This window comes from Octopus bimaculoides, chromosome 1 (assembly GCF_046866305.1).
Source record: "Octopus bimaculoides isolate indiv1 chromosome 1, ASM4686630v1, whole genome shotgun sequence".
In the NCBI taxonomy this organism is placed as follows: Eukaryota; Metazoa; Mollusca; class Cephalopoda; order Octopoda; family Octopodidae; genus Octopus; species Octopus bimaculoides.
The window spans coordinates 126,492,825-126,505,286 of NC_142928.1; the positions used below are offsets into that span (position 1 = coordinate 126,492,825).

General features: G+C 33.6%; 1 protein-coding gene across 11 annotated transcripts in view; it reads right to left on the bottom strand.

Annotated features, from left to right (window-relative positions):
• Positions 1–12,462, bottom strand: part of LOC106879265 (serine/threonine-protein kinase OSR1) — a 268,230-nt gene that overhangs the window by 231,375 nt on the left and 24,393 nt on the right. For 9 of the 11 annotated variants that reach the window (XR_016243128.1, XR_016243127.1, XM_089357489.1 and 6 more), the window contains exon 1: positions 6,994–7,322. The exons of the other annotated variants lie outside the window; for them this stretch is intronic. Coding sequence is in view for 4 of the 9 variants with exons in the window: in XM_052970001.2 (XP_052825961.1) it covers positions 6,994–7,048 (55 nt within the window). In the remaining 5 variants the exon portion in view is untranslated. Of the gene's footprint in view, positions 1–6,993; positions 7,323–12,462 lie in introns of those variants that run through there. 11 annotated transcript variants of the gene reach the window in all.

The window sequence follows — 12,462 nt, forward strand, 5'->3', positions numbered from 1 at the left end:
GGTTGATGTTAGGAAGGGCATCCAACCATAGAAATCATGCCAAAACAGACATGGTGCCTGGATAGCTCCTGTCAAACCACCCAACCCATGCCAGCATGGAAAACGAATGTTTGATGATGATGAGTGCTCCCAAAGTTATTTTCCCTAACCACACTGTTGATATAAAAGTCAAAGCTAATCTATAACAACAAAAAGGAGAAGCTACAATAAAATTTCTCTAAAGTTCACCCATTTTTAATCAGAAGCAATAGAAAATTAGCTTGGCATTAATATATAGCAATATAGCAATGGGGACAAGTGATTTCTCATAGCAACCTTTCATATATAACATCACCATAACCGTTTCCCATACAACTAATGCAGCTTGGATAGTTTAAAAGCTTGCCAAAATTGAGGATGATGACACAGCTCAAATAAGAGCTCCATTGGAATACCATTCACATACCTGGAAAAGTGTACCACACACACACATTCTAAATCACATCCAAAAGACCACTTGGTTGAAGGGTAAAGATTTCACCCACTTAAACCTACAGTTTGCAGCTGCTTAATTTCACTACCTCTTCTACAACAACCTCTGAACTAGCTAGCAGCATACTTCCCTCACACAGAAATACACTCACCTCTCCTACAGTTATTCTTATGTCTCAGATTCCATGCCAAACACTTTGCCCATTCTTGATAAGAACAACTAGTCTCTTGGAATTCCCTATCTGTCCATGTAACTGCTGCAGATGTCAAGTTAACAGAAGTTCAAAATATCAACCAGCATCGATTTCACAAATCCAAGAGGGTCTGCAAAGGGTTTGGGCATGGCCATTCACCTGTGACTAATAAAAAATACTGAAGATTAGACAGACTAGCAGATTTCTAAAAATAAATGAGAATGATTCTGAAATCATACATGATATAGTATAAGGTCTGGGTTAAAACAAGTAGTTGTGAGAATCAGATGCCCAAAGAATGTAAATGTTGACAATGGTTATGATTATCCTCAACAAATACACATTATGAAAAAAGTTTCTTCACAAAATGACTTGAACTGCCTGTTGGTACATGTTGAAACAATACAATTTTCATGCTTCTCTAGACAGAAAAAGAAGATTAACTACAATATGAGAGAAAGAGAGATGGTAAACAAGCCACAACAGAGTTGGAAATTTTTATTATTCAGCCAGCATTCTAGCCACAATGATCCTATCTTCTTTTCTGACATTATTTTGGGGAAGAATTTAGGTAGCACAGTCTTCCATTTTTCAAATAGCAGTGTGAAGTTTAAAGGAGATTTGGGTGCTATTTCTAGGGCATTAAGTAAGCATGTAGATGAGAATCATTCAAATACTCACAAGTGCCATATTAAAACTTCCCACAACAAATCACAAAGAACCTCATCCACCAGCCATGCTAACTTCAACAAGCTGTACATAGATCACCAACACAAAAAATACAAAATAAGTTTGTTGCCACAGAAAACTTCCTGATTCTATATGCAAAAATCAACCCAAACTAAATACCCAGAATGGGACAATTTCCACTGGTCTGCCAAACCATCCTTTGCCATACAGTGTTGATAACCTACTATATCACTGTCCACTGTACAGACAAATGCATACACACAAAAATAAGTCCTAAGCATCATGTTTAATGTCTCTTCCGGCTGTGACAATCAGCCAAATCTAGAACTAACAAAGGAGCCTCTAAATGATCACTTGACTTGCTAAAAATAGCAGGAACATCTCTCTCTCTCTCTCTCTCTGAAAACATCATTTAGCATCTGTTTTCCATGCTGGCATAGATAAGACAGTTTGACCAGGACTGACAAGCCTAAAAGCTGCACCAAACTCCAGACATCTGTTTTGACTTGGTTTCTATGCTGGATGTCCATCTTATGCCTGTTTCCACAGAATGTACAGGATGTCTTTTACATGTCACTGGCACAGTTGCCTTTCATGTGTCACCAGCACTGGCCACAATTATGATTTCACTTAGCTTGATGTGTCTTCTCACACACAGCAATTCACCAAGAGTCTCAGTCCCTTGTCATCACTTCCATAAGACTCAACATCCAAAGATCATATTTCACCACCTCATTCCATGTCTTCCTGGGTCTTACCTCTTCCACAAGTTCCCTCCACAGTTAAGTATCGGCACTTCTTTACGCAGCTGTCCTCATCCATATACATCACATGACCATACCAGCACAGTCTTCAAATCATTATAAAGAATATATATGAAAATGCAGTCCAAGACATTCCTAAAAAAGATCAAGGTGGTCACAGATGGTACACCTCTGACCACATCTGCTCAGTACACTGAGTGAAGAAGATACATTCCCAGACAGTATCACTATATCCCATATAAATAAACACTGGATATAGGAATGCATGGTATTGCCATTTTGGTAGAAACATGGCATATGTAGGCCTCACCTGATTATTGATCCCAACTTCCTATATATAGGTCTACCACACCACAACTGACCTAGAGCAACACAACAGTTTTTAAAGACTCCCTTGGAAAAAAATCAACAAACTTCCAAAATACATATTACCCACCACATATTCACACACATGACAACCTATGATATGATACTGGTTTCAAATTTTGGTACATGGCCAGCCATTTCAGGGAAGGGTACTAGTCGGTTACATCAACCTCAGTACTCAACAGGTACTTGTTTTATTGACCCAGAAAGGGTGAAAGGTGGAATTTGAACTCAGCACACAAAAAGGATGAGATGCCGCTAAGCATTTTTGCCCAACGTGCTAACGATTCTGCCAGCTCACTGCCTTAGCCCATATGATATTGACAATTGATAAAGAATGAATAATGTTATAAGTTCTTTTTTTACTTTTTTTTTTTTGTTTATAACGTCATTGTAGGACCATTGCTCTCTAAGAAAGACCACAGCCAGTTCTTTTCAGAGAAAGAGATAAACACAGAAATGCAAAAAGATTGAGAGAGGGAAACTAAAGAATTAACCCCAGTACAGGAATGGTACATTTATCAAGTCTGAGAGGATGAAAGGCTAAGTTCACCTCACCAACTTGGAATACAGAGAACCAGAACAAATAATGCAAGGCAATCTACCTGACAATGACAACTTAGTCAATTCATCTTTTCTCTCCCACCCATTAAAATGTGTGTGTGTATGTGTGTATATATATATGTGTGTGTGTGTGTGTGTGTGTCTGGGTCTCTGTGTATGTGAGAGAGATAATGTAAGGAATTAACATATATTAATGTATTAACCAGACATACACATTTGATATTTATTTTAAGTAATTTCCTAGTGTATTTTGCATGTATTTACATGCATGCACATTTGATTTAGCACTAATTCAAAGTATTGATACCGAGCAACACACACACATGTAAGAGAGAGAGAGACAGAGAGAGAGAAATAGTCTGTGAACCAAGGGAGGAAAAAAGAAATAAACAACTCACTAAATTGTAATGTACATTTTGCGTAATGGATATTTTTTTAATCGCCCAACACACACCATAAGCATGTAACTGTGTACGTGTATTCATACACTTATACATACACACACTACGTGTTAGATTTTATAGAATAGGAGGTAAGTTCCAACAATCCGGTTTCGATTTCAAGTTGTAAATGTTTCAAAAGCACTAGGGAAAGGGATTAATCTTTTGTTTTTTTTTTTAGCTGAAATTTCAGCATTTGTTTTGGAATAATATTTTTAAAATTATCTCCGTTTTTAAATATATCGTCAGAAGTTTTGGGGTTTTAAACGTAAGAGACTCAGAATCTGATTTTTCTTTCTTTTTTTTTTCTTTTTTCTAATTGGAAAAAACAAGTTTCCTTTAAATTTTTTTTTATCAGAAATCGATTGTGGTTAGGGGATTAACAGCTGCTATATATATATATATATATATATATATAAAGAGTTGGCCAAAAGTCATCTAACAGTAAATCAAAACCCATTTAATTCCAAGATTAAAACAAAAAGTTATTTTATATGAGACTTCGCATATAAATAGACAAATGTTGAAAAAAAAAACGGTGATTTTAACTCACAGAATTCAATTATTAAACATTTCAAAATTAGAATGAATAAATAAAATTGAATATTAAGTATTTATGGTATTCTGATTTACTGTCGGGTGGTTTTTGGTCAACCCTGTTTATATATATATATATATAAACAGGGTTGACCAAAAGTCACCCGGCAATAAATCAGAATCGTCCAACCCATGCTAGCATGGAAAGCGGACGTTAAACGATGATGATGATATATATATATATATATATATATATATATATATATATATATAATTAAGGGATAAGCAAATATTTGCTTCACCATATACCGAAGTTCAGAATTTATATATATTATAAATTTATATATATATATATATATTCATATATATAAACAGGGTTGACCAAAAGTCACCCGACAATAAATCAGAATTTCATAAATACTTAATATTCAACTTTATTTATTCATTCTAATTTTGAAATGTTTAATTTGCATTTGTAAAGGTATCAAATATATTGTTTGTATTCGGAAACATTAGCTTGTTTCACTTACTGAAAATTTAAAAAGGTGTTCACTCTCAGTTTATTATGGATTAAGGTTTAATAACAAATAAAAACTACACACACTGCAGCTGTAAATCCCTTGATCCTAATTAGTCTGATTTTTTTTTTTAATTTCAATTTACTTATCTAGTTCTAAATTTAATGCTAAAATAATGCAGACTTTTTTTTTTGAAGCGGTATAAAAAAAAGTTTTTTTAATATACAAATAAGTACAATATTTACGTTAATTACTAAAGCTTCTTAATATTTCTATTGACACCTAAGGCTGCAAGTTGGCAGAATCGTTAGCGCGCCGGGAGAAATGCCTCGAGGCATTTAGCTTGTCTTTATGTTCTGAGTTCAAATACCGCCGAGGTCGACTTTGCCTCTCATCCTTTCGGAATCGATAAAGATAGGCACCGGTGAAGCACTGTGGTCGATACAATCGACTAATTTCCTTCTTTGAAATTGCTACCCTTATACCAAAATTAAGGCGGCAAGCTGACAGAATCGTCGTCCGTCTTTGCGTTTCGAGTTCAAATACCGCTGAAGTCAACTTTGTCTTTCATTCCTTTAGGAGAAATGAGCTCAGTTGAGCATAGGGGGTCGATATAATCGACGTGATGCCCTCCCCCAAAATTGCCAGCCTTGTGCCAAAATTTGAAACCAATATTTCTATTGACATTAAGTTCTGCGAGATATATGTCTTTTAAGTTCATCAATAGGAACTGCTTTCCACTTACGGAAAGTGGGAGAAGGATGAACGCCTAAACAATATACGAGGTACTAATGAAAATATCCATTTCTCTAACATAACCTCAACACCTCGCCGTATATTTGGTTTTATTTTGCTGTTTTTGTATTGTTTTATTTTTTCAGAATGGCTCAGCCAGAAGACTAAGGGAAGCGATCATAATCCTTTTCAGGACCACTGTGATTAGTGGGAGGATGGGAGGAAGTTAACAGATCAGAGATCTGAGTTGAGTGTTTGCATGAGGGTGGGCTCTGACAAAAAGACACACACAAGGATCAAACGGTGAGAGTTAAACTGGACAACGGATTAAGTCTTCCACCTAAGAACATGTTGGTAGCGAAATCATTAAATGGGAAACAAAGAAGACAAAACATAAAAGTAGAAACAGCGATAAAAGACAATCAATTAGTACACCCTTATGAGAGAGGATTCCAAAAATATAACGAGGAAAAGGGAGGAAAATCGTAGTCAAAATAGTAATGTAACACGAAAAAAGATTAGTAGATTACAAAGTCAGGGTTTAGTTTAATAGATGCAAACATAAGAAACTGATCCATACTTTTTGGTGGATTGGATCACCTACAAGACTTAAAGCGAGATTTATATATATATATATATATATATATATATATATAACCCTAAGACGTGTGAATAATGGACTGTGTTTATGAAGGTTTTAATAAAGTGTTTATATAGCCGTTGCAAAAGAAGACAGATATAAATCAAGTTCAGTGATTGATTTAATTGCCTACATCAACCTGAAATGCATAGCCTTGTGCCGATGTTAAGATATATAAGTCTCTCTCTCTCTCTGTATGTATATATATATGTAAGTATACAGTGTTTAATAAGGTTCAAAAAGCAAGCTTTTCCTTCAATTTAGATCGAAGTTGCTTTGCAAATCGATTCCTTATTCGTGTTGTAATAATATTGACAATATTGTGCCGATGTACTCGTGTGCATGAGTTTATGGAGTGTCTGTGTGTGCAGGTGTCAGTGTAAATATATATAAATATATATATATCTACGCGCGTGTCTATATAAAGATTAGACATTATGTTATTCTATTTCTTTTCAGTAATATCATGAAAGACAATTTATAAAATGTACAATATCTCAGCGATTATTTCTCATACATATCGCATAACTATTGATTTCTCACAAATTATACAGACAGTATATTGTAGATATTCCGTAGAAATATTAGTGTGCATACATGAATATGTGAAACAGTGTACGTTAAAAACTATTACTCGTCTCTATCATAGGGGTTGATTACAGAATACTACAGAACAACTGTTTACTTGTACATTAGTTTCAGTATAGGAGCATGTTCAGTATTTCACTGGTAACAAACTCACTCACAGAGCAATTAAAACAGGAAAAAGATAAATCAATATATATATGATTATTAAATTAGCAACGAAAATGAGTAGAACATATCATATGTTTGCAGATAAATATACAAAGAAAGTAAAGCTCAATTCACAAAAATGCCTAACTAGTGAAACAGTTAACATTTTTTTCATATTAATACAAGAGTGGTGAGAGATATATGACAGCTTTCTGTATTTTACTGGTGAGAATAATCTAAGTAAAATCGTGTTAAAGGAATCTATAGATATGTAGATACATGGAGAAAAGGAGGTTTGTAGAGTAGAAAGAAAAATATGAAAGGTAGTTAGGGACTTACCGATAACATCTCTCAGCTCAAAAGCATCCTTCGTGTTGGGCCATTTATCAGCCATATTTTGTGAGTGTGTGTCAAGGTCACACACACTCACGCTGTTTTCCAACTATCAATCTATAAACAGCTATACCTTTGAGACTTATTGAATAAGATAAATTCGTTTCACACAAAGTGTTTCAGCAAACAACTACTATCTGTCAAGCCGTCAGGTTAAAAAATATAACTGCTTGTGGTGTTTGATTGAGATACAATATAATGTAGAGACGTCACAAAAGGAGAGCGCTTCCCCGTTGCAGGGGACTTGCTTTCTGTGTAAGTCTCAGCGGTGTAGTGCCAGTAAAGTCGCTTCTTTACAAATGCCCCACAGATTGTCGGTGCTCGTTTATCCTGAAACTTACCGGTAATGAACTCTTGGTACCGGCTTGAGGTAGACAAAAAAAGATAAGAATGCTTTCAATCGATACATAAGAAAATACTTTATAAAGATGATTTAAACTCAGTATGTATTAATTAATTGTTAATGATTAAGAATAATATAAATGAATTTTAAAGTGAACTTGGAATAAATGCTAAATACAGCGATGACACAAAATTAAGATAACCTAGCTCTTTATTTCTATACTAAATAATGAGGGTGGAGCGATGGAGTAAAGAAGTGTGGGAGCGACTATCGACATTTGAATACACATACTTCTGTGTTAGAGAACAGTAAAACCAGTGTCGTATGATATTTCATACTAATACACATGCCGAGATTAACCATTAAGTAAAATAAGCACGTGCTTAAGCCACTGAGGGAAGGGGCACCCCCGAGTTATTGTTTTTTTTTATCAGTGCTGCATTTACCGTGGTGCACCAGGGCCCCGGTAAAAGAATGTTGAAAGTTTGTATTTTTATTGTTTCGTTTTATTTTTGGAAGTAATTTATATGTATTGCTTACTGTTTAAAGAGAAAGAAATAAAACAATAAAAACAACTTATTAATTAACGCAGTCGTTAGGTCTGGCCGGGAAAAAAACCCTGAATATTAGATATATTATTTCCACGTTTAATATTTTAATGGCTTGTCAATTAGATATTGGAACACGATTGTAGAGCAAATCTGTAGCCAGTGAAGGTGAGAAAATCGAAAGAATATTTCAATAGATAACTTATTTAGCTCTTATCTATTTTCTTTTTTTCAATGCTTTCTGTTTCATTATTTTTTTTCACATACATGTATTTATAGTGTTATTGTCAATGGCTTAGAATGTTATTTCTTAGTTAAATTCATATTAAATGTGATATATTTTCTAATCACTTTTTTTTTTTTTTTTTTACTTAGCTAGAACTGTAATTTTTTTCTCCTACCACATTTTCCCTACCATTCACCTGTGGGATTGGGATTATGGTATGATTTGGTATTGATTCGGAGCCCTACTAATTATTTACAACCAACTATTATTGAAACACATCGTCTATTACCTGATATTTTAATTATATCAAAGGTTGGCACTAATTCGTATTACAATTATTACAATAATTTTTTTAATTCCATTCTAGTTCTTTTATTACACATTATTTAAAAAATTGACTTTTTTCTTTTCCTTTTTTTTTTAATATAATTTTATTATACTTTGACCAATAGAGTCGAAATCTTCGAAAACAAATATTGGATCTTTTTTAAAACGGGGGCCACATTTTTCATTAACGAAACACTTTGAAACTTGGAACACTGGTAGAATGTGTCATATAAAACATATTTTTCTCTTAGTCTTCTTTAAAAAAAAAGAAATCCATAAATTATTCCATGTTAAAGTTGTCGTATTTCTGTAATTTCAACCAATCACTGACGTCCATTCAGCCGATATACATTAAGTGCCGACTACATAAACAAACGATTCTGAAACAATTAACCCTAACCCTAACCCTAACTCTAACCCTAACCCTAACCCTAGGGTTAGGGTTAGGGTTAAAGCAAATTTAAAATGAAAAAAGCAAATAAAACGAAGGTATGGAGATTAAATACGCTTTACATCGCTTAGTGAGCCAAAGGAGTAAATGTAAACAACTGAATACTTGTCATTGATTGGTTGAAATTATCGAAATAAGACAATTTTTTACATGAAATAAATTCGAATACAAAAATATTTTTCTGTTCTATAACACAAAATAGATAAGTATACGAAGTTTGAAAGTCTTTCGCTACCAAAAACACTACATAAAACATTAATGAAAAATGTGGCCCCCGTTTTAAAAAAGATCCCAAATATTTTACAATTTCTGAAAGTGAAATAACGAATGCTTTCAGATGTAAACAAAATGTAAATGAAATTGTACAAATCTTCTAACACTAATCTGTTTCTAATTTTTATTATTTTTTGTTAATTTTAGATTGCAGATTGAAAATTTCTTACGTTCCAAACATAAATCCGGAGACGTAATAAAAACGAAAATGAATTATAAAAAGTTTGAGGAGAATTTTAAAACGAATTAAGTGCTGGAATTTTAGCCCATTCAACTATTTAATATAATTTATCCAACTTTATGAATTCAAAGGAAAACACACACGCACACAGAATAATTCCATATTTATCCATTTAAGAACATACAACTTTAGAAACACTCAACTAGAGCTTTTACAATCGCTTCAAATATTGGATCTCACTATCATAAAAGGTATTTCCTAGCGAAAGCACATCCTTAACGTAACTAGGCCCACATAACATCAACTCTCTTGTATTAAAGGATATTCATTTCACCCCCAAAAATTATTGATACACTCAGGTGAGTGTATCAATAATTTTTTATATACATAGGTGAGGCCCACAATAGAGGATTGCTCTTACACTTGGAATGGTGTTGCTATTGCACGCAGAAACATCCTCGATTGCATCTAGAAAAGAGGTGCTTGATTGATTAGCTGTAGAATTGTGTTAGTAAACAAAGACACAGAAGTGTAATGAAATTTTTGTTGTATTAAAAAATAAATGAAAAATATTTGTAACAGTTGTTCAATGGTCTTAAATGGCTAAGATGACTTCTCTAGAATGTAATTGTTTCCGTTTCTAGGCACAATCTCAGATCAAGTCACTTGCCCCAAAATGTACAACTCTGAAATATGTGCATGTGTGTGTATACATACAGATACACATATAGTTATATTTTCCTTATGAAATATATAGATTGCTTAGAAGTGCTCAAGTTGAACCTGAGATGTTAGACAAGTATAAAAAATAAAAGGAAAAAATTCAGATTAAGTAAACCACTATCAACATATATGTGTGGATTTGATCAAGATAAAATTCATCCAAAATTAAAACGTATATTAATATATCGAACATAGAAAAATATAGGAATATTAAAAATATATATGGATACATAAATATCTAAATCTAATGTGAGTGTAGAAACTTAGTGATAATAAAGTAAAAGATAAGAATATACTCTTTTACTTGTTTCAGTCATTTGACTGTGGCCATGCTGGAGCACCGCCTTTAGTCGAGCAAATTGACCCCAGGACTTATTTTTTGTAAGCCTGGTACTTATTCTATCGGTCTCTTTTGCCGAACCGCTAAGTTACGGGGACGTAAACACACCACCATCGGTTGTCAAGTGATGTTGGGGGGCAGGACAAACACAGACACACACACATACATATATATATATATATATACGACGGGCTTCTTTCAGTTTCCGTCTACCAAATCCACTCACAAGGCTTTGGTCAGCCCAAGGCTATAGGAGAAGACACTTGCCCAAGATGCCACGCAGTGGGACTGAGCCCGGAACCATGTGGTTGGTAAGCATGCTACTTACCACACAGCCACTCCTACGCCTATAGATAAGAACATTTTAAAAGATTTGAAAAGATAGTGAAAAGTTAATAATAGGCATCTAATAAGGTTTCGGGTTATAAATCTAGATGATAATATTCCAACGGCCATTTCTGGGGTTCATTCTTTCCCGCTAAAAAATGAATTTTGAAATCCATTTTTGGAGAATGCTTCCTTCATCAGGACAATGCACTGAATGCATATCTACCATGAATATTTTTTTTCCCTGATGAAGGAGGCATTCCCCAAAAATGGATTTCAAGATTCATTTTTTACCCGGAAGAATGAACTCCAGAAATGGCCATTGGAATATTATCATCTAGAATTGTAACCCGAAACCTTATTTGATGCCTATTATTAACTTTTCACTATCTTTCCAAATCTTTTAAAAACATTCTCATCTTTTACTTCATTATCACTGTGTTTCTACACTCATTTAAATATTTATATATCCATATATATTTTTAATATTCCTATATTTTTCTATGCTCAATATATTAATATGTTTTAATTTTGGATGAATTTTATCTTGATCAAATTCGCACATGTGTTGATAGTGGTTTGCCTAATCTGAATTTTTTCCTTTTATTTTTTATATATTTATATCAAATATTATTAAGTAAGAAAATGGAGAGATATAAAGGATATAAATTAATTTTTAATTAATTAACATTCCCTACAATCCTTTCAATTTACACTCTATACAAATTACAAAAATATATATAATAAAATAATTGTGCATTTTTTTGAGATTTTGAGTGAAATATCTTCAGGGCAAAAAAGGACATTACGGAATTTACATGCGAATCAGTTGAGGTACTCCAACAGATTATAGAGATGATGAAGATGGCAAGCTGGCAGAATTATTAGCAGGCCAAACAAACTGTTTAGTGACATTTCTTGCACCTTTAAGTTCTGAGTTCAAATTCCATCAGAGTTAACTTTACTTTTCATTCTTTTGAGCTCAATGAAATAAGTATCAGTTGAGCACTGAGTGTGTGTGTGTGTGGGGGGGGGGGGGTCAATGTAATCAACATATCCCCCTCTCCTAAAATTGCCGGCCTTGTGCCTATAGTAGAAAGGATGATAGAGAGATGATTTATGCAAGGTCAACTCCTCACTGCACAAATCCATCTTGGCCTTATCTATGTGACAGAACAGCTTTCACAATCCATTCATTCACATTTTGCTTTCTTGAAAGTAAATGCAAAGTAAAGGTCTTCTCTAGGTCAAGACAGATAAACAGAGTTATTTATTGTTTCATCTACAATTAATAATCAATCATTGTTTCATTTTAATGATAATAAATCTTTTGTTACAAACTTAACTGTTCATCTGCAATGTTAGTTCTGTCTGATTGCTTAACAATCACATAAATTAGTGAAGATTTTCTTTCTAGGACAAAAATTAATCAGAACCCACGACTTTATCCTATTGTCAATTCATAGTGTTAGTGGTATTAGTTACAGAGGAGCATGCACTGCTGCTGCTGGTGGTGGTGGTGGTGGTGGTAGTGGTGGTGGTGGTGGTTGTTGTTTTAGTGAGTGTAATAGAAGTTTTAGTTAGTGTTGCCTATAGTAGAAAGTATTATTAAATCAAATCATGTAAGGTAGTGAAGGGGAAGATTTATTACAAGCAGAAGACAAAATGCTTTGTTG